Raw genomic sequence first — 23,745 nt, 5'->3', positions numbered from 1 at the left:
TTTACAAACTTGAGCAATTTCTTACAAATGACTCATTAATAACCCTCTTACTGTATTAAATAAGTGACTTAATTAAAAAGATGAAATATATCAGAGGGCATTAACTAGCAGCCAATCCTTAAATTTCTTAAAACATGGCCCAACAAATAGATAACTAAGAATGCGTGAAATGTTTCCCGCCGGTAAAACGTATATACCAACTTATCATATAAGGAAAAAAAGAGCAAAACATACTACATGGTAACTGCACCATTTCGTAATCTGCCATTTAAACTGCACCATTTTGTAAGACTTATTTACAAGCAGTATCATGCTTCACAGTAGCTGCACTTGGAAGATATATGACAAATATTTCAGAAACAGTTTAGAAAATGATAACATTAGATGAATCTTCTGGATGAAGAGGTCAAATGCTCTGTTTAAAGATGGCCAATGCATATTGTCCTATACAGTCACTGGAAGAGTGTAACTAACTGTTTGGCAGCCTTGGCAATATCATAGGCACATTGAATAACTTGTTGAGTAACAAAACGGTAATCAATAGCTGGTTGATGCTCACATAGTAAGCTTCGGCATTCACCCTGAAGACGAAAGGCACTTCCTGTCAACTGCCTTAATGCAATATATACACTTTCTTCTCTTGGACACTACAACAAAAAAATAAATAAATAAATAAACAAACATATTATTATTATCATCAAAACATTCTATGGAGTCAACAGACTCATTATGAGACTCCGAGAGAGAGAGAGCAACATATTATTTTACTGAGCCTTAAACTTGTTCACATTCCTAGCATCACAGCACATTAATGCAAAACATTCTACTTACTCACTACACTCCATGTTAAAAAATCTACTACCTACTTCATTCATTCTTTTCCTTGCACTCTATATAATCCAATCGATACTCTTCTAGTAAAATCTCCTTACCATCCTAAACATCATCATCATCAAATTCCTGCCATGTACCCTCAATATGGTAATACTACATGAAAAATTTACATCATTACTAACTTCCTATCTACAATTTTCCTTCAAATCAGTCTGTTACTTGTCAAGACTCCAACATTATCAGGTCTTATATGTCTATCATCTAAGGCAGGGGGGTTGGCAACCTTTTCAGGCTCGCAAGCCACATTCAACTTTTATTTTTAATAATCGGGCCGCAAGCGTTTAATTAAGAGAAAATAGCGAGTGAAAAAAATACTTAAGTTATCAATTTTTATTATATCAATCTTAAAAAAACACAGAAATATTTAAAATACAAGATATGAAACAAGCATGAAAATGAAACTCAATAAAAATTATTATCACGAAAAAATAATGTAGTTTATGCATCACAATATGTGTGTCTCCCTGCTTAATGTGAATTTTGTGATTGTTTTCCCTTAGCCAGATAATCTAAATCATCTTTATAACCTGAGATGCAAATTCGAATCGAAGCATGCAAATATTCATCAGTCAGTCGAAAAGAAAATTTATTTCTTCTAAAACTCATGGCAGAAAATGTTTGTTCGCAAATGTATGTGCTTCGAAAGGCGGCTATCATCTTCTTTGCGATACTAATTAATCCTTCAAATTTTTTTGGTAAGCATTGATAAAAGTTTTGGATATTTTCTAACGACAATGCGTTCTTTAGTGTTTCATTGGGTTGTAATTCCAAAACTGCCATCTGTAGTTGGTTTGGTACGCCATCAATGTCGACATTAAAAGGATTCGAAAATAATCGCATTTCGATGCTATTTTTATGAAAATCCACAAATCTTGTTGAAAATTCCATATGTAAGTCTTCAATGATACCAACAAAAATTTCCTTTTGTGTTTGTCATCCAACTGTAGATGCAGATTTGCAACATATATAATGATGTAGATTTTCTTCCATCATATGTTTCTTCAATAAACATAGTTTGCCTTTAAAAGCTTTTATGTCAGAAAACAATTCCGCTAGTAATTTACCTTGGCCCTGCAGGTTCAAATTAAGTTCATTAAGGTACGTTGCAATATCTACCATAAATGCAAGAGACATAATACATTTTTTTATCAGATAGTTGGGTAACGTCCTTATACTCAACCGAATCATTATGAATACTTTGCTTCTTAAGTATGTTTTGCTGAGCAATCAAAGAAGCTGCTAATTTGTTAATGATTTTTTTAAGTTCAAACCCTTCTATTGGCTTTCATGTTCATTCTCGTAATGAAGTCGGATATTATATTCTTTCATAACAGCAACACTTTTATGACAAAGTGGCTAACCCCCATTTTCAATAAAGAAGTGCTTACTGTTTCATTCATTATTAAACCTTCTTCCTTCGTCTGCAATTTTACGTTTTCTTGAACCCGTTTTTGAAATTATTTTTAACAAATCTATAAGACACACCAGGGAATGCGACTGCAAAAGTGTGCCAAAATCTCGGCTGTATTCAGATGAAGTCGCATTTGTTATCTCCACACGGTTGACTCGCGCCAAGTTGCAGGGCAATATCACGAAGTATCAGTATCAAATTATTTTTAATTTATTATTCAACTGCCGGCGAAGGTTGGTCGATTGGTAGAGCCTCTGCTACTAATGGCTCAGTTAAGTAAGTTTGAGCGCGGTTAGTAGTTGGAAGGGGGCCAGTCGTTCGATGCTGTCGGCACACTCTCCCTCGATGAGTCTTTGGACTCCCTGGAGGTGTCAAAATAATAACAATAATAATAATAATAATAATAATAATATTATAAAATGTATTATTTAAATAATTCAACATACGGGACACGTGCCATGTAAGTATGGTCAACCTTTTATGGGCGGCTGAAAATGCACGTTTGGGTTGAATGCGGTCCGTGGGTTGCCGACCCCTGATCTAAGGCACTTTGTACCGTATCAATCCATCTATATCTTGGTCTTCCTCTGGGTCGTTTTCCTGCTGATCTGCAGGAGAACACTTGTTTTGCTAAACTTTTCTTGCCCATTCTGTTTAAGTGACCATACCACCTGAGATTAGCTCTGCTAACGCATTCCTGGATGCTGACAATGCCAATTTCTTTCCTAATATCCTCGTTTTTAATATGACATTGCCACTGATGCCATCTGTTCACACCTCTAATCTTTCTCAGGACTCTCATATCTGCAGTCTCTAGTCTTTGGTTAAGTGCTTTACTTCTGACCCAGCTCTCAGATTGATAAGTTAAAACTGGTTTGAACAATGTCTTGTATACAGCTAATTTAGTGTTCTGACTAATTTCTCTCTTATTCCATATGAATTTATTCAATTGACCTCCTATCACACCAGCTTTGTTGATTTTGTTTTGATTCTATTTCCATATTTAATTTACCATCTTCACTAAAAATCATGCCTAAGTAGCTGAAATGTTTTACTTGTTCCAAAGGTTCTCCATTCACAACGCAGTTGACATTTTCAACGATTCTGCCTATTTTCATTGTCTTTTTTTTTTTATTGCTGACCTTCATACCACATCTATTACAACAGTTATTCAATTTAGTCAGGCAATCTTGCAGACTTGTAGCAGATTTATTTAGAAGTATAATAACATCGTCTGCATAAAGCAAAGAGCTGATTAACATCTCCAATTTTGATAGCAGGTTTAATCATCATCATCATGCATATCAAGGATTTAGGCTTAGCAAGGCCTGTTCCGGCCTTAGAAGTTGTTGAATTGTTTAAAAGGACATCCTGGTTTCCTTTTTCCTAATGGTATGTACTTTAAGGCTTGTTTTGGTAATCTTTCTGTTTTCATTCTCTGAACGTGTTCCACCCATTTATGTTTATATTTTTTAATTTTTTCTATTACTGGTTCTTGGTTTAATTGTTTCATAATTTTTTCGTTTCTTTTGTGATCAAATAGGGTATATTTTGCAGTTTTTCTCATAAACTTCATTTCTGCTGTTGTTAATCTTTGTTTGTCTTTTTGTTTTATTGTCCAGATTTCACTTCCATACATTAAGACTCGTAGGACTAATGTATTGCATACTTTTAGTCTGGTTTGTTTCTGAACTAGGTTTGGTTTAAATATAGAGTTAATTACACCTGTTATTTTTAAATATTTTGCAATTTTTACGTTTATATCTTTTTCATTTTCATATGTGATCATACATCCTAGGCAGTTAAATGAATTCACCTGTTCTAAGATCTTGTTATCTATTGCTATTTTAGTTCTCGCTGGATCTTGTTCTTTAAAGGCCATTGTTTTTGATTTTTCTGTTGATATTATCATACCATAATCTTTGGATATCTCATTTAGATCTAAAATAGCTTTCTGTAAGTTATCTTCAGAATTTGTAATTATGATTTGGTCTTCTGCAAAGAGGTGAGCGTTTAAGTTTACTGTAGGAGAAAGTTTAATTCCTTGATGTAAATTTTTATTCCATTTTATTATTATTTCATTTAAGTAGATATTAAAAAGAGTTGCTGAGAGGGGTATTTCCCTCTTGGGCCCCTTGGTTTATCTCTCTCATATATGATAAGCTTGTGATTTAATCTTATTTGTATTTGATTATTTTCATATGTACTTGTGATAGCTTTTAGGATATTATTTGGTATTTGTCTTTCTTTTAATATGTTAAATAAAATGCTTCTTTTAACTTTGTCAAATGCTTTTTCAAAGTCAATAAATGCGATATGTGTTTCTAAATTGTATTATCTTCTTTTCTCTATTATTAATTTTAGGCAAAAGGCCAGGTCTATACATGATCGTCCTTTTCTAAATCCATTCTGTACTTCTAAAATAAAGTTTTCGGCATATTTCATTGGTTTGCTATTTAAGATTCTGCTATATATTTTGTAACAGGAATTTAATATATTGATACCTCTATAGTTTTTAGGGTCATCTCTATTATCTTTTTTAAAGATAGGAATCACAATTGCTTTTTTCCATTCTATTGGGGGGGGGGGGGGATACCAGTTGAGTAAATTTTATTTAAAAATAATAAGAGTCTTTCTACCTAGCTTATCTTCTCCAGGTGAATTTCTGTTTCTTGTTTCTTTCAGGCTGATTTCTAATTCTTCTTTAGTTATTTCCTTTTCATTTTCATTAATTGTTTGCCAGTTGTCGTTTTTAAAATATTTGTCTGTCCACAGTTCTGTGTAGTAATTTAGAAATTCTTCTAATTTCAATTCAGTGTTTAATTTTCTGTTTTCTTTGGTATCTGCATTTAAGTGTTTCAAAATCTTATATGCATTGGGTCTTATTTTATATAAATCATGTTCTAAATTAGAAACAAATTTGTTCCATGATTCTCTATGACTTTTTCTGACTTCTCTTTTAGCTATGCCTCTTATTCTTTTATATTCTATTTCATCTTCTAATCTTTTACTGCTTAACCATTTGTGATAGGCTTCTTTTTTCTTTTTGATTATTTCTTTGATTGTATCATCCCAGATCTTCAGTTTTTTCCTTTTACTGAATTTTTTGGCCTTTCCTAGGTTTTCATTTGCTGCTGCATTTAGTATCGTTTTTATATTAAACCATTCTATTTCTATTTCTTCATTTTGTTTTATTTTATCTAGATATTGGTTAATTCTTTGTTCATATAGCCATTGTACATTTGTGTCATTCAATAGTCTAGTTTTATAAACAAATGTTTCAATTTTTCTTCCTGTTCTTGTTACTTGTGGCCACTTAGGTGGTAATCTTAATTTTATTTTAACAAGGAAGTGGTCACTGCTTTTTTCATATCCTCTGTGAACTCTAACATCTAGTGAAAATTTTGATGTCTTTTCATTTAAAATGAAGTAATCTACTATTGATTCCCATCCGCTTGCTGTCCAAGTATATTTATGTATGTCTTTATGTTTATAGAAGGAATTCATTATTTTTAGGTTATTATAAACTACAAAGTCAATCAATTTTTTACCATTCTTGTTTAGAGTATGTTCTCCATGTATTCCTATATTATTATTAATTTTCGTGTTTCCAATTCTTGCATTTAAGTCTCCTGCTAAAATTATATAATCATTTTTATTTATTTTATTATATATATATTGTAGATGATTACAAAAATCAATATTATCCTGTTCTCTTCCTTCTACTGCGGCATATAAAGCAATTATTTTTAATTAGCCTCTATCTATTTTTATTCTAGTTTCTATTATTCTTTCATTCCATAATTTATAATGTTTTAATAACTGTTTTGAAAGGGAGTTATGAATCCAAATCATGACTCCTGCTTGTGCTCTTTGGTATCTGTCGACTCCACTGTATATCACATTAAAATTTTCAGTTCTCATGGTTCCTTTTAATTTCTTTTTTGTTTCAGTGATTACTGCTATTTTAAAATTTCTTTCATTTAATAATTGGTCTAATTCTATTTCTTTATATGCTATTCTTCTTCCATTCCAGTTTGCTATGTGTATTATATTTTGTCGTTTCCATTTTTGTTTTACCTTTTCCATTACAGGGTCATTTCACATAGATTCAATCTGATTATCTTCTTCTGTCAGCTTACAAGTAGGATTATGTTCTCCATGTCAGGGGACTAGCCTGACGATGAAATAGTTCAGTGGTAGGGCTGCTACCTTAAGGCTTCTGAACTAGCCTTCTTCCAAATTTAAACCCATAGGAGGAATAGGGTATATTGAAGGGGTAAGAGTAGATTATAGAAGAATTATAGTAAGGTTTATAGAGAGGGCATAGTTGTAAGGACAGAAATGAAAAGACCCCATGGCCCTCGAGTACTCTAATAGCATAAGAGTCATAAAATAAGAAGTGTTGGCTGATAAGGTCTTATACGAAAGATTAAAGTAAGTGGATTTTCCTCAAAGTAGAAGAGAGAGAGGACAGATCCAGCTAGTGGTCCATGGTGCCGCTTCCCTTACAATCAAGCTGATTGCCCTTATGGTCCTGTTAGTCCACGATTCTTATTCAGTATATTCGGACCACTCCACCATACACATACACACACACACATGGTGGGCTCTCCTATCTGCCACCTAGGGGATGCGCTCTCTAGGGGTTACAGGGTCCCCCGAAAGAACAAGTTTAATACCACTTTTTTGGAAGTAATTAGCAGGTTTAATACCACTTTCTCTCATAATGTTATCCACATAGATAATGAATAACAGAGGGGATAATGCACATCCTTGTCTCATACCAGATTTAACATTAAACCATCTTCCTGTACTTCCTTCAATCCTAACTGCTGATTTACAACTCAAATAAAAATAAAGTATTGCTTGATATAATTCCCAATTGACACCATATAACTGAAGCATATTGAATAGCTTCTCTCTTGGCACCTTGTCATATGCCTTTTCCAGATCGACAAAACATAAATCCAGATCTTTCTTATATTCCCAAGATTTCTCGACTATTTGTCGTAAAGTTAAGATATGATCCTGACAGCCTCTATTTGTCCTGAATCCAGCTTGTTCTTTACCAAGCTTTTCTTCCACAATTCTTCTAAACCGTTTCTTAAGTATACTAGCATAAATCTTACCAGGAATACTCAGTAGAGAAATACCTTTGTAATTCTCACATTCAGTTTTATTTCCCTTTTTATATATATGGATACTATGAGAGCTCTACTCCAATCATCAGGAATTTTTCCTGGTCCAGGCCTTCTGAATTATGCAGCGCAGCCACTGTAAGACTTTTATACCACCATACTTAAGCATTTCTGGACGAATATCTTCTACTCCTGCTGCCTTTCCATATTTCAAGCCTTTAATGGCTTTTTCTACTTCAAGTATGGATATGTATTCCTGACTGTATGCCTGTTGAGTGTTTTTTTTACCACTGTGCTATCACTGCTTGTTTCATTTAGCAATTTTTTGAAGTAATCACTCCATACTTCAAGGATATCTTTTCCCCCCGTTTTCATGTCACCTTTGTCATCTCTAATTCCTTTTACAGCACTCTTTCCTCCATTTCTGAGCTTCTTCAACAATCTCCAGAATATTTTGCCACCTTCTTGATATTTATTTTCTGTGTTCTTGCCAAAGCCCTCCCATGACTTTTGTTTAGCTAGTTTTACACAGTGTTTAGCTTTCTGACATTTGTCTCTGTATTCTCTAAGTGCTGACTTATTTGCCAGGAAGTTTTGATATGCTTTTCTTCTTTTCTTTCACTGCCTCTTTTACATCCTATGTCTACCTTGGAGTTCTGATTTTTCTATCCTTGCAGACAACCTCACCACATGCCTCTCTGGCTGAATCAATCAGGATTTTCTTCAAGGTTTGGTTCCTGTTCTCAAACTCTTTCATTTTTTCTTCAATAATCTTTGTGTATTTTAGTCTACAGTTCACATCTCAGAATTGCTCAACTTTTATTCACTTTAAAACTTTCTTACATGTTATTCTTTTCGATATGAAATTCAATTTTATCCTGCTCAAGACTAAATAGTGATCACTTCCGATTTCAAATCCTTTGCACACTCTGGTGTCCTGCACCAGGGAGAAAACATCATTATCAACAATAACATAGTTAATGAGACTTTTCTCATTCCTTGCCTCTTCTCTTCATGTGAATTTGTGTACATTTTTATGTTGGAACATGGTGTTAGCAGTTCTCTTGAGGCAGTCGGGTGCGAGACTGAGGCCAATAAGATGAAATATATAGTTATTACTGCTATAGGCCAGAGAGTTCTAGGGATGATAGGGAAGGCATGAATCAGCAAATTGGTATGAGAGTACTGGATCTGGTCAAAGATCAGAAGAGCTATCCATAACCAGAGTTGCTGCATTGCCTACGATTGGGGTGGGTGGGTTGCAAAACATGGGGAATATTCTGTCATAAAGGGGTATATGACAACAAGAAGGTGATTATAACAAGCTTAGGAGGAAGTCTGAAGCTGTACCATGCATAAAAACCTGCAGGAGAGGAGTACTGTTGATGATATATGAATTACAGCTAAAAAGAACAAGAGGAGGGTAGTGTTCTGAACAGAATGGGAGGGTGGCTGTTCTTCTGAAGCAGTCTGTGTGAGCTTGAGGCCATGGCATTTCAGGGATGATCAAGAAGAAATGCATCAGCAAATTAGGACAATGAGCGCAGGTTGTGTAATTATTATGGGGGAACATTAATTATTGAGATATAGATTGGAAGGAAGAAAGATCACATTGCATAAGAAAGGAAATAGAATTTATACACCTACTGAGAGATAATTATTTGAGGTAGCATATAATGGAGGGACTCGGGGGAACAAGCGTATTGGATCTAGTTACAGAATCAGAAGAGCTATCCATAAACAAGTTGGTCACATTGCCTCTGATTTGGAAGAGGTGGGGGGGGGGGGGGGGGGGCATATATCGAACTTCAAAGCAGGGGATTATTACAAGCTTAGGAAAATACTTGAAGCTGTGTCATGGCTTAAAAACCTGCAGGGATGAATGTTACTAGTGCATGGGAGATAGTTAAAGGGCATATGGAGTAAACAATATCAGATTGCATACCCAATGTCAGTAGTTTACACACACACACACACACACACACACACACACACACACACACACACACACACACACACACACACACACACACACACACACACACACAGAGAGAGTAGTCTGAAAATTTCTCGGCCATAAATGGCAGCACTGTCAGCAAGATTTTTTTTCTTTTCTTTCTAAGTTGGTACATTTGTCATCTACTGTCAAGGCTGAGAAATTTTCAGACCACCATCCATGTGGAATTGCAAGTCATTCTATCAAATAGTTTGTTTTATATACCTGCCTGAAGTGCTGTATGTAGCCCTTGAAATGGATAAAATTGAGTATTTGAGTATTGTGCAGTTACAAACTTCTTTGTAAAAGAAGGTTTAATGCCAAAAGGAATTCATTCAAAGTTTAAAAAAGTTTATGGACACTCTTCTCCTTCGTTTTCAACAATAAAAAATGGGCTGCAAGTTTAAATGTGGCCATATCAACCTTGAAGGTGATCTACATGAAGGACATCCAAAAAGTTTAACAACGCCAGAAATAATTGATCAAGTGCATGATATGGTATTGAATTAGAGAATAGAGAATTTTAATAGGAGTGCTTAAGGGTCAAAGCTGTATAACTAAGAGGAGACCTCCACATAGCCTTTAAAGGAATGCAGAGAACCGATCAGGGCTTCTGACCTAATGTCCAATCCTCACCTTCTCATGGTGCACTCTGTTGGGTATCTACCTAGATACTGAATGAACAAGGATGGCCTGGCAGTTTGGGATTTGACCAACCATATTATATTCTTATTGGCTTAAACCGAAATACAAAATGACGTACAACATGACAAAATTTCATGCTGGCTGGGGGCGTCGCCCGGTTCAACACGGCCCCAGTTGTTTTTTCCAGGAAACCCAAGTGAACAGCAAAAAGTCAGCTACTGGAACAAATCCGAAATCACACCACAACTCAACATCACCAGAGTTAAAGATCAGTACTATCAACATAAGAAGTCTGAATGGCAAAGAAATGGAGCTAGCTGAGGAATGACTGAAACAAAAAAGACAAAAATTGGTGAGATCTTTCTGAGCAATAAATACAAAATGTTATATTCAGGCAATGAAAATTAAGGAAAAGAAGGAATAGCCATAGTATTCAACACTAAATACGAGGCTAATCTTCTTGAATGGCAGGCAGTCCCAAGTAGAGTGACATGGGCAAATATCAGAATGGGGAACTGGACAATGAGATTTATTTATGCCTATGGTCCCACAGAAGGTTCTACTAAGGTAGAAGTGGAGGAATTTTTTGAGGATTTAGAGAAAGTAACTGACACAATGAAAAAGGAAAAGTTAGTCCTTGTTGGGGATCTAAATAGCAGAGTAGGAAATGATTGTCAGACATACAAAAATATTTTTGGAAAATTTGGAGAAAAGAGCAAAGTTAATAATAATGGCAAAAACCTGTGGGATTTCTGCTCAGGACATGGACTGGTTATTACTAACACCATGTTCCAACATAAAAATGTACACAAATTCACATGAAGAGAAGAGGCAAGGAATGAGAAAAGTCTCATTAACTATGTTATTGTTGATAATGATGTTTTCTCCCTGGTGCAGAACACCAGAGTGTGCAGAGGATTTGAAATCGGAAGTGATCACTATTTAGTCTTGAGCAGGATAAAACTGAATTTCATATTGAAAAGAATAACATGTGAGAAAGTTTTAAAGTGAATAAAAGTTGAGCAGATCTCAGATGTGAACTGTAGACTAAAATACAGAAAGATAATTGAAGAAAAAATGAAAGAGTTTGAGAACAGGAACCAAACCTTGAAGAAAACCCTGATTGATTCAGCCAGAGAGGCATGTGGTGAGGTTGTCTGCATGGATAGAAAAATCAGAACTCCATGGTAGACACAGGAAGTAAAAGAGGCAGTGAGAGGCAGAAAAGCATATCAAAAATTCCTGGCAAATAAGTCAGCTTGTGCTCTTAGAGAATACAGAGACAATTGTAAGAAAGCTAAATGCTGTGTAAAACTAGCTAAACAAAAGTCATGGGAGGACTTTGGCAAGAACATAGAAAACAAAAATATCAAGAAGGTGGCAAAATATTCTGGAGATTGTTGAAGAAGCTCAGAAATGGAGGAAAGAGTGCTGTAAAAGGAATTAGAGATGACAAAGGTGACATGAAAACAGAGGAAAAAGATATCCTTGAAGTACAGAGTAATTACTTTGAAAAATTGATAAATGAAACAAGCAGTGATAGCACAGTGGTAAAAAACACTCAACAGGCATACTGTCAGGAATACATATCCATACTTGAAGTAGAAAAAGCCATCAAAGGCTTGAAATGTGGAAAGGCAGCAGGAGTAGATGATATTCGACCAGGAATGCTGAAGTATGTGGTATAAAAGTCTTACTGGCTGCACTTCATAGTTCAGAAGGCCTGGACAGAGGGACAAATTCCTGATGATTGGAGTAGAGCTCTCATGGTACCCATACATAAAAAGGGAAATAAAACTGAATGTGAGAATTACGGAGTTATTTCCCTACTGAGTGTTCCTGGTAAGATTTATGCAAGTATACTTGAGAAACGGTTGAGAAGAATTGTGGAAGAAAAGCTTGGTGAAGAACAAGCTTAGATTCAGGCCAAATAGAGGCTGACAGGATCAGATCTTCACTTTACGACAAATAGTTGCAAAATCATTGGAATATAACAAGGTGCGAAGAGAGAAGCTATTCAATATGCTACAGTTATATGGTGTCAATGGGGCATTATATCAAGCAATACTTAGTCTTTATTTGAGTTGTAAGTCAGCAGTTAGAATTGAAAGAATTACAGGAAGATGGTTTAATGTTAAATCTGGTGTCAGATAAGGATGTACATTATCTCCTCTGTTATTCATTATCTATATGGATCACATTATGAAGGAAAGTGGTATTAAACATGATATCAAAATTGCAGATGTTAATGTCAGCTCTTTGGTTTATGTGTATGATGTTATACTTCTAAATAAATCTGCTACAAGTCTGCAGGATTCCCTGACTAAATGGAATAAGTGTTGTAAGTTATGGTATGAAGGTCAGCAATAAAAAGACAAAGACAATGAAAATAGGCAGAATCATTGAAAATGTCAACTGTGTTGTGAATGGAGAACTTGTGGAACAAGTAAAACATTTCAGCTACTTAGGCACGATTTTTACTGAAGATGGTAAATTAAATATGGAAATAGACAACAGAATCAACAAAGCTGGTGTGGTAGGAAGTCAATTGAATAAATTCATATGGAATAAGAGAGAAATTAGTTGGAACACTAAATTGGCTGCATACAAAAGTGTTCAAACCAGTTTTAACTTGTGGATCTGAGATCTGGGTCAGAAGTAAAACTCTTGACCAAAGACTAGAGACCGCACATATGAGAGTCCTGAGAAAGATTAGAGCTGTGAACAGATGGCATCAATGGCAATATCATATTAAAAACGAGTATATTAGGAAAGAACTTGACATAGCCAGCATCCAGGAATGCATTAGCAGAGCTATTCTCAGGTGGTATGGTCACCTAAACAGAATGGGCGAGGAAAGATTAGCAAAACAAGTGTTCTCTGTCAGGTTGGCAGGAAAACGACCCAGAGGAAGACTAAGATATAGGTGGATTGATACGGTACAAAGTGCCTTAGACGATAGAAATATAAGATCTGATAATGTTGGAGTCTTGACAGATAACAGATTGATTTATAGGAAAATTGGAGATAAGAAGTTAGTAATCATGCAATTTTTCATGTAGTACTATCATATCCTGTACACTCCTTGAGGGTATATATCAGGAATTTGATGATGATGATTTTTGATCTAATATGATCCTTGATCTTTAAATGCCATGCATTTTCTTTTCTTTAGTATTGTTGGCTTATTTTGTTTAATTTGTAAACTGATATTTGAAGGTCAACTTCATTGTCTTATAATATTATCTAATCATCTGCATTCAGTACTGTACTGATAGCAGTTCTGGTTAATTGGATACTTTGTTTTATTGCTGTTTTGCATATTTTAATTAGTTGCATTCCTGTCTGACACCCTGACATATTTCAATCTCTTCTGTTAATTTATTAACAAACTGTAACTATCATATAAACTTTTTATAGCTTGTACCAAATGTAATGGATATCCTTGTTTTTTCGTTATATTCCATCATTTTTTTCTGTGTATTTTATCAAAAGCTTTCTCATAATCTATAAAGGCCATATGAGTCTCTAAATTAAATACTTGTCATTTTTCAATAATTTGAAATAAAACGTGATCTATACGTGACAATATCATACACGATCTTCCATGTCTGAAACCATTTTTTCTTCTAAGAGTAGATTGTTTGCAATATTTCTGTCTTTTATTCAGGATTTTACTGTAAATTTTGTAAACTTATTCCTCTGTAATTTCCACAATCATCTCTAATTTTTTAAATATAGATATAACCTTAGCTTTTAACCAATCTGATGGAATCTCACATTTCCTGAAGAGAGAAAACGCAGGGGTACCAATGGAATTTAAGTTTGTTCACGGTTAAGAAAGGGATAAGAGCTAGATTTTTCTCTTAAAGCGAGTAAACTGTTTCACTCAGTAGTGAGTGAAACAGTTTGTCTCTTGAAGTGGTGAGTGTATCTAGTATGATGAGTTCTTGATTCACTTGAGGTCTCAGATAATAATAATAAAATACCATACATTTTGTCACATTGAATTTGCACTTAATATCAGAGGGTGGTGAAGTGAGAAAAATATGAAACTAAAAAAAAAAATTAATCAGTATAAATTGATTATCGTGCTTCACCACAGAGAATAAATATATAAAAAATTAAAGAAAATTGTGACTTAGTAGGACAAAATGCAGCCTTAGCTTTGATAAAAAAAAACTGTTTAGTTTAAGGGAGATGGTAAATCCCATATTATTAACCCATATTTTGTACCAGCCGGGTACAAAACTCGGATTGAAATCTTAGAGTTTCATGCCGAAAAAACTATCGGCGAGCCCAAGTGTAAGTAAGTAATCACTTGGGTAGTACAACACCAGGGCAATTCGGAGCAAAGGTGGAGCAAGCTCCGTCACTATCCTTAATATTCTCTCATAATGAAAAATGCAGCTCCTAGGAGATGTATTACTGTTTTACATTATGAGAAGAGGTCACTACCCAGACCGGTTTCAACCCTTTTTGAGGTCTCATCAGTGAGTAGGTAGACCTGGAATATCAAGGTTTTAAGTGAACCAAACTTACATATATCCCTACTAACGAATTGCTAAACTGGTGTATTTATATTGTTATTACTATGATAACAAGTCAAAAGGCTATTTTACCGGCGACATAAGTTAAGTTTAAGGGAGATGGTAAATCCCGTATTATTCTACAGCTGGGTACGAAACTCGGATCGAAATCCTAGAGTTTCATGTCAAAAAAACTATCGGCGAGCCAAGTGTAAGTAATCACTTGGGTAGTACAACACCAGGGCAACTCGGAGCAAAGGTGGAGCAAGCTCCGTCACTATCCTTAATATTCTCTCATAATGTAAAACGCAGCTCCTAGGAGATGTATTACTGTTTTACATTATGAGAAGAGGTCACTACCCAGACTGGTTTCAACCCTTTTTGAGGTCTCATCAGTGAGTAGGTAGACCTGGAATATCAAGGTTTTAAGTGAACCAAACTTACATATATCCCTACTAACGAATTGCTAAACTGGTGTATTTATATTGTTATTACTATGATAACCAGTCAAAAGGCTATTTTACCGGCGACATAAGTTAAGTTTAAGGGAGATGGTAAATCCCGTATTATTCTACAGCTGGGTACGAAACTCGGATCGAAATCCTAGAGTTTCATGCCGAAAAAACTATCGGCGAGCCAAGTGTAAGTAATCACTTGGGTAGTACAACACCAGGGCAACTCGGAGCAAAGGTGGAGCAAGCTCCGTCACTATCCTTAATATTCTCTCATAATGTAAAACGCAGCTCCTAGGAGATGTATTACTGTTTTACATTATGAGATGAGGTCATTACTCAGACTGGTTTCAACCCTTTTTGAGGTCTCATCAGTGAGTAGGTAGACCTGAAATATCAAGGTTTTAAGTGAACCGAACTTACATATACCTCTACTACTAACGAATTGCTAAACTGGTGTACTTATATATTGTTATTACTACGATAACAAGCCAAAAGGTTATTTTACCGGCGACATAAGTTAAATTTAAGGGAGATAGTAAATCCCGTATTATTCTACAGCCGGGTACGAAACTCGGATCGAAATCCTAGAGTTTCATGCCGAAAAAACTATCGGCAAGCCCAAGTGATGGAGCTTGCTCCACCTTTGCTCCAAGTTGCACTACCAAATGATTACTTACACTTCGACTCGACGATATTTTTTCCAGCATGAAACGCTAGGATTTCGATGGATTTTGATCAGAGTTTCGTACCTGGCTGTAGAATAATACGGGATTTACCATCTCCCTTAACTTAACTTATGTCGCCGGTAAAATAGCCTTTTGGCTTATCATATTAAAAAAAAACTGTTTTTTTTCTCTTTGGTATCAGGTGCAAATATCACTGATGAAACACACAGAATTTTCATGAAACAAGCTGTAAAGTTGACATTAATGAAACATCATAGTGTTCATTGCTACAATTTAGTACACACTATCATTTGCTCCTATTTAGTTAAGAATAGATATATTTTTCTTTTATAAACTTCAGTCAACTGCACAAATTAGCTCTATTTAATTTCTGAAAATAAATTGAGTTGTATAAATATTGCAAGTAGCTAGCAATGACTCTTTGTCAGCAATCACTGTCATGTGTACCATGCAAAAAAATAATTTCATAGTGCAAACTATGAAATTATTTAAGCTAATATTTCACATTCCAAACAGTTCAGATGTCTTCCCCCCTTCTTCTTTAGTTGTCAATCACTTCATTTTTCTAAATGAAGAACTAGTTACAAAACTAATGGTGTAATATGCATGCATATTACACTACTAGTTTTAATGAAATTATAACTTTTTTTTTAAAAGCTGTTATTTTAATGAACTTCAGGATGCAACCAAGAGCACTAGTATTGCAATAAAAAACTTTACCAACATACAACTGCAGCATTTTAATGCATGCTTGTGCATCACCGAAAAATATGCCCATCCACACTTGAGCTACCTAAAATGATTATCATAATTATGATAATCATTCCAGGAGCCCTTTAGCATGCAGAAAAATCCACTATCTTAAGGTGCTTTTTTCTAAGCAATTCATATAACAGATTTTGATTTCATTTTTATAATGCAAATACATCAAAGGTCATACTGCACCAAGACATAGGTTACAGCAGTACATATGCCAAGAACATGGATGTTTGTGATTGTTCCACTAACCATTTATGTCCTTGGCGGGATCCAAACCTGTTGCCTCTTGGTTGGAGAGTGAATATGCTAACCATTCAACCAACCAGGCTGCTCATATAACAGAGTTCAGTACTCTCTATTCATCTGAAAAACCATGCAGTGTTCAGACATCCCAAGCATCAAGATAACCCACAACCTTAAACACTGATTTCCGTACCATCCTTCAATGGAGTGAGCACAGTCTAGTCACTTTTAATGCTACCAAACTGCAGTCTTGCCTTTTCCTCTCACATAAGGAACTCCCACAGCTCAGTTACCTTTATCCTCAATAATACACAAATCACCAGAAAGGTCCAGATCTCTCTCCCTCAGCTTGGACTAACATTTACTTCCAACCTCTCCTGGCATAAATGCATCACATCAGATCAACAGCTCCCTCAGCATCCAAAAAAACTAGACATTCTCTTTCACTTAAGATGCTATTTTTCACATATACAGCAACTGACTATAAAAAATACCAAATCTACCCATCCTTAGAATACTATTCATACATTTGGGGTTGTGCACCTAAAACCTCCATCAAAATTCTCAATGCTGTGGAGAGGAGAGCAATCAGGCTCATAGATGACATCTCTGTAGAGACTTATTTCAATCTCTATCTCACAAATGCAATGTTTTAGCACCGTGTCTATTCTGCAAGTACTTCTATAATCACTACTCCAGTGAACTGGCAACCATTATTCCTCCAGTTTCTGCCGAGCCTGTTGAAAAAAGAATAGCTGCCCCAGCATCATTTTCAGTGCAACTGCAAACACACCAAACCTTCTTCTTCTCTTTCCCTATTGTTCCATCTGCCTCTGTCCTCTGGAACAGCTTTCCTTATGAAGCATTCCCAAACAACAATTTGCAACTTTTCAAGAAAAATATCAATAAAATAAATAAATAAATAATAATAATAACACTTATAATCGATGTACAGAAATCTTAAGGAAATACGTTAATGAAGGCTGGAATGTCGAAGAAGAAGAAATTAATTTATTTGCTCATTAAATGTTGCTTATCTCCTAAGTTTTCACCACAAAGGAATCACAATACTGGCAAGGAAATAAAATTAGATCATAGAAAGACAAATTTTTAACATTCTAGTGAATCTTTAACACATTTTTCTGTTAAGTTACCCTAAGAGAATTTCAACTAATACACCTTGTATAACCAGAAATACCTGAGGAAATATGCTAGCCATTTCTAGGACAGCTCTGTAAACTTTTTCTGAACATGGAATGAAACTGCAAAAAACAAAAGAAAAATAAATAAATAAAATAAAATAAAGAAATAAACTAAATATTTTTTTTAAAAAAAATGCTTATCTTTATTTAAAAGTTTCTCTTTCCCAAATTAGTAAGTGGTCTGAATAGAAGAAAAATTAAAAAATCCAGCTAGGACAACGTCTGAATATCTGCATAACTGTATGTTATGAATAGTAGCCAGAAAATTTACAGAAAATATTTCTGTAAATTAGATACCACTGCAGGGTATAGTGTATTCAGGGTCAACACAGGAAATAAGCAAGTGGAATATTCCTAATGACAGCAGAGGAGTTGAACCCAACTAGAGTTCAGATTTGGAATGATAGCAGTAGTGTGAGCTTTGTAAGCAGATCTCAGCAGGTTTGTCAGAGCAGATGTTAATAAAACAAAATACACTGCTGCTGCTATGAACAATGACTTTGGATAAAAACTGACATGTGTAGGCTTAACTTAATAGGTATAAAATAGCCATCGGCCATCATTACAGGAGATTTCAAATATGGGGCTTCCTGTAGATAAACTTGTATATTGGTTACATATGACCTTAAATTTTTCAGGAAATAACAACGTATACTAAAATAATAATTAAAAAACTTTAATCAATACCTTCCTATATTTCGGTAGGGTTACATTGCCATCTTCTGGGAACATAAAACTATGATATGTACATGCAGGCACTAACAACGAGCAAATGAGGTTGAAAAAGGCAACTGAAGTTGGTCCTAGAGTCCTAAAGTCCGAAACACCTAGACTCCCTTGAGGTGTTATGTAATAATAATAATCATAATCAAAATGCATTCACCAGCAATCAAACCCCCCCCCCCCCCATCACAACAATATGGGATTATAAAAACCCTATATAACAGGGCTAAATTAATCTGGTCAGATAATAATGCCCTAACTACTTAACTTAACCATATCCTTAACACCTTCTTAGCCAATGGCTACAACCCCTCAAAAATCCAGAAAATATTAAAACCAGTGAACCACAACCGGGATCCCCACCTTCATAACAGAAATTACACTAAATTATCTATCACTATTCCTTATATCCAGGGTAAGTCTGTAAAGCTAACAAAAACCTAAAAAAAATGTGATCTGACTACCTGTCACAAACATATAAGAAATTGGCATCACTTATCCACTCCATCAAAGATCAGCCACTTCCGCTAGACCTACCTGGAGTATACCAGGTAGTATACTCCATATTGCCGAAATATAGGAAAGTATTAATTAAAGTTTTTTAAATTAATATTTTAGAATATGTTGGAAAATTTCCTAGAAAAATTTTAAAGTCAATTATGGGGGCAAATAGAATGAAAACAGGAAAAATATTCAAGAGGAGGGAATTTATAGTTATGAGAAATAAGTATCTCAGGCAGCACATGATGGAAGAACTATATAGTGTAAGAGCAAAAGCACAGCATTTGGTTGATAGCATCTGATGATGTGTCATAGATTCGGTGATCATTAGCCATGCCATGTACAGGGACACATAATAGTTATCTCATAAAGATTTAAAATAAAAATAAAAAGGAACAGTTGGATCATGAATGAGACCTGATGTTACTATCCTGATTGAAAGTCTGTCTAGTATTTGTACTATACCTACAATTGTATGTATAGTACAATTTGCACCAGCCTAAATCAAAAGATACCTGCACTGCTGGTGCAAATTGTACTATAAATAAAAAGAAGGGGGGTAAAGTGTATCATGTAAACATTAAATGAGTGCATATCTGTTTACCCAAAGAGGGGAAAACACTGTAGGTTATGTTGTATGTGATATGTCAAGGAAAAGGGATACATGAATTTGTAGTGAGGCGACATATTTGCGACCAACACAAGAATAGGCCATGTGAAACAGTGCATACTTCAGTGGTGACTAAGGGCCCTGAGGTCATGACATTGGCAAACTCATTAGTGATCCTTACAAGCAAGGATTGCAAAAAGAGACAAACGTAGACAATTCTCTGGGAGGAGCTCTTTCTCACGCGTTCAAGTGCAACATCATTGAAACGACTGTGACTGAAAGCTGCAGTACAATAGGAGCTGGTGGTCGGAAAAAAAAAGAAGAAGAGTGGAGGGAACGTGAAGCACGAAAGAAAAAAAAAAGGGGGGTGTGATTGAAGCACGGAGGGCAGGAAGCATCGGCCATAGAACAAAGGGGTGCCAGTGCGGACAGTCAGACGAAGTCCGACGAAAACCTCTAAGTGCAGACCGATGAAGAAGCTTGGGTCCAAGTGGAACCACAACTGCGATAGGAGGGGTTCATAAGTCCTGGAGATACATGGCAAAAAATTCCCACCGACAGCCAAGTTCCAGTGTGCATTGATCCAAAAGGGAGAGTGCTCCACAAAGCGAGTAAAGTCCAACCAGGGTTTGCATGTGACTCGCACATGGTGACGAAGTGCGACTATATGCTGCATCAAATGGTAATGTAAAACTTTGCTATATCTAAAATATGTTAAATGTTGATGGGGGAAGCAGCTAGGACTTCATTAGCAAAGGAAGCTGAGACTATCTGTCGGTATTGGAACTTATAGAGACCTTGGACTGGTAGTCCGAAGACCCATATCATGTGATCTTCACATCGTGCATATATGTGTCACTTTAGTGATCTCTCTAGAGATCCATGTTCAGATAATTAATAGTATATGCTTATATTTATAACATTCTTAGAAAATAGCAATCTTGTCCTGTTGAAATTGTCATGTATTACCATGTAGCGTTTAAAGTTTCAAATAACAATTAAATGATTGAATGATTTATATTCTATGTCTCCCAATCTTCTAAAAATTAAACTTTGTGTTTCTTGTTAAATCTTGGTCACTAAATTGTGTTTGAGAACGACATTGCCACTCACCAACAAAAGAACTGTGATAAAAGGGGAAGAGTATCTAAATAAATTTAGTAAGCCTAGGAGAAGGCACGACTGCAAAATCCCTGAATCCATACACCATTCTACCTTACTTGGGTCAAGTAAGATTATCGGTGGATTCAGGAAGGGCCCGCGACATTCAAGGGGTGACTCGAACTGCCGCAGAACAAAGAAATTTGTTAGAGTCCATGATCCCAAGAGAGCTTCAGATCCCAAGTCACAGTAAAGCATGCTAACAGGTCATATACAAGGCTAAGAACAAATATTCCGCAAAGTGGCGACATAACAATGGCACAGCAGTTGGCAGGATGTGACTAGATCACAGTGAGTAGGTCTTGATCTCAAACACAACATCCAGGCAGTGCAAAAGAAATAACAGATTAGATTAGCCAAGAGTACAGGTATGGAGACTACTCCATCGAGCTCAGAATTGAGTGACCCCGATTTCATAAAAAGCATAAATCCCCAACAAATCATTCCCCAATTCTCTGGAGATGATACCAATGATGTCAGAGCATTTTTTGACTATATAGAGGAACTCAGAAAAATAGGACGATGGAGCGATTTTCAGCTACTCGTTCTCCTTCGTAGCAAACTAGTCGGTAGGACAAAATCCTTTTTCTACTCCTCACCCATACTAAAACAAACACTAGAATACCAAAGATTTAAAGAAGCCCTAATCTTCCAATTCTCAAAAACAAAGAATGTCGGACCCAACCTTTGAAAACTCCAAAAGGTAGTCCAGAAAGAAAATGAAGGAGTTTCTGAGTTATACAACAGGTTACTCACTCTGGCGAACACCTTAAATGTACCCGACAAAGAAAAACGTCACCTCGATTTGGCCGTTTTTCAAAATTTCCGAATCAGGCTAAAGCAAGATCTAAAAGAAACAGCATTCGAAAAGGGAATAAGTGATTTGAAAAGCTGATATGATGCAGTACTAGAGAGAGAGAGAGAGAGAGAGAACAATTGCTTGGGGACATTTGCCCTGCAACTACCATAGGATCCATCAACGTGGTCAGAGAGAATACTGATACCAATAAGGACCACGCTCCAAACAAAATAGAAATAGATAGGAAGGAAAGACAAAGGGGCTGAGTAAATGAAGAGAAACTTGAGACAGAATCAATTTGCAGCATCAACCTTATGCCCTGTGATGATAGCGGAGTTCTTTCTATCGTCAAACAGGAGATCGAGAAGATGCAAACCTCTCATTCAGTGGCTTGACACTGCACTCAATAAGTTAAAGATGATCCCTACTAAGAATCATGAGCATTTCCCATACCAGGAGGAGAAGATCATAGGTATAGTAAGGAAAGGCTACAGGCACCTATGTTTGAGAAAATGGACACCATCATGAAAAGACTGAACCAACCATTACCCAAGAATGAAAAAACCTCCTACCCCGTCTCTACCTTGGGTGGAGAGAAAAAAGAAAGAACATCGCAAGGAAACACCCCAATGCTATTCCTGTAACAAATTAGGTCACATTGCTTGTGACTGCTATGCTTCATCCGGTAGATTCCAAGCTAGATATCAGGCAGAGGCAACATCATACATATGCACAAGGTTTCAAAAGAAAGGGAAGGGAAAAAGGGGAAGGCAGACACCGGGGGATCATCGATACCGGCTACCAATACTCTATGATTTTTGAGAAAGTTATCAGAGAAATGGAACCAGGAATAAATAGAAGATTGAGACACATTAAAACCCCCATCAAACTCACGGGCATATCCCCTTCGCAACCCAAATTACCAGAAGTGTCAGACTGAGAGTGAGTTTGCCGAAGTTCAGCATGTGTGCATGGCATACCTTCCTTGTCACACCCACAAGTTCATTACCTCACATGGGGCTGATTCTGGGGAATGACTTTCTCACAAGCAATAATGTAGTTATCCAGGGAAGGTGATCCAATTCCTCAAGAAAAAAGACCCTGCTACAGCAAGACCAAGTTTAAGAAACCCAAATAGGGAGGATGCTCCTATAGCCCGTGTGCCTGACAGATGGGGGGGGGGGATCTAATCCATCCAAAGGAAAAGAACATCCGGCTGATGGGATTCGACCGGAATCGGAAAACCTCAACCCACCGTGGAAGGTAAAACGGACCAGGATGTTGAGCTCCGAAGGGAATCCTCAGGCTGATGAAAACCGTGTCGCGGACCAATGATGACGGCGCGGAGGCAAAATGTAGTTTGTCCCCTGAACTCACCGGAAAGCAACAACACTCTGAAAGAAAAAAAAATTTTCCTTTTGTGAAAGAAAAATTTTAAGGAAAAGGGGGGGCCTTTGTTAGATCATGAATGAGGCCTGTTGTTACTAGACAGACTTTCATTCATGATCCAACAAGAACAGAGACTAAATCAAAGGATACCTGTACTGCTGATGCAAATTGTACTATAAATAAAAAGAAGGGGGGGGGGTAAAGTGTATCATGTAAATATTAAATGAGTGCATATCTGTTTACCCAAAGAGGGGAAAAAACACTGTAGGTTATGTTGTATGTCATATGTCAAGGAAAAGGGATATATGAATTTGTAGTGAGGCGACATTTGATGACCAACCCAAGAATAGGCCATGTGAAACAGTGCATACTTCAGTGGTGACTAAGGGCCATGACCTTGGCAAACTCATTAGTGATCCTTACAAGCAAGGTTTGCGAAAAGAGACAAATGTGGACAATTCTCTGGGAGGAGCTCTTTCTCATGCATTCAAGTGCAATGTCATTGAAACGACCGTGACTGAAAGCTGCAGTACAATAGGAGCTGGTGGTCGGAAAAAAAAAGAAGAGTGGAGGGAACGTGAAGCATGAAAGAAAAAAAAAG

At 36.1% G+C, this 23,745-nt stretch overlaps 1 protein-coding gene across 1 annotated transcript in view; it reads right to left on the bottom strand.

Moving 5' to 3' along the window:
- Positions 1-365: 365 nt before the first annotated feature.
- Git (ARF GTPase-activating protein GIT1) overlaps positions 366-23,745 on the bottom strand; it is a 707,749-nt gene continuing 684,369 nt past the window's right edge. The window contains exons 20-21 of the mRNA XM_090400625.1: positions 17,958-18,021; positions 366-647 (exon numbers count right to left, since the gene is read on the bottom strand). Coding sequence (XP_090256751.1) covers positions 453-647; positions 17,958-18,021 — 259 coding nt within the window. The 3' untranslated portion in view covers positions 366-452. The remainder of the gene's footprint in view (positions 648-17,957; positions 18,022-23,745) is intronic.

This window comes from Typopeltis vanoorti, chromosome 1, assembly GCF_054136105.1.
Source record: "Typopeltis vanoorti isolate ZY-2024b chromosome 1, IOZ_Tvanoo_1.0, whole genome shotgun sequence".
NCBI lineage: Eukaryota > Metazoa > Arthropoda > Arachnida > Uropygi > Thelyphonidae > Typopeltis > Typopeltis vanoorti.
This window is presented reverse-complemented; position numbering and strand designations above follow the sequence as displayed.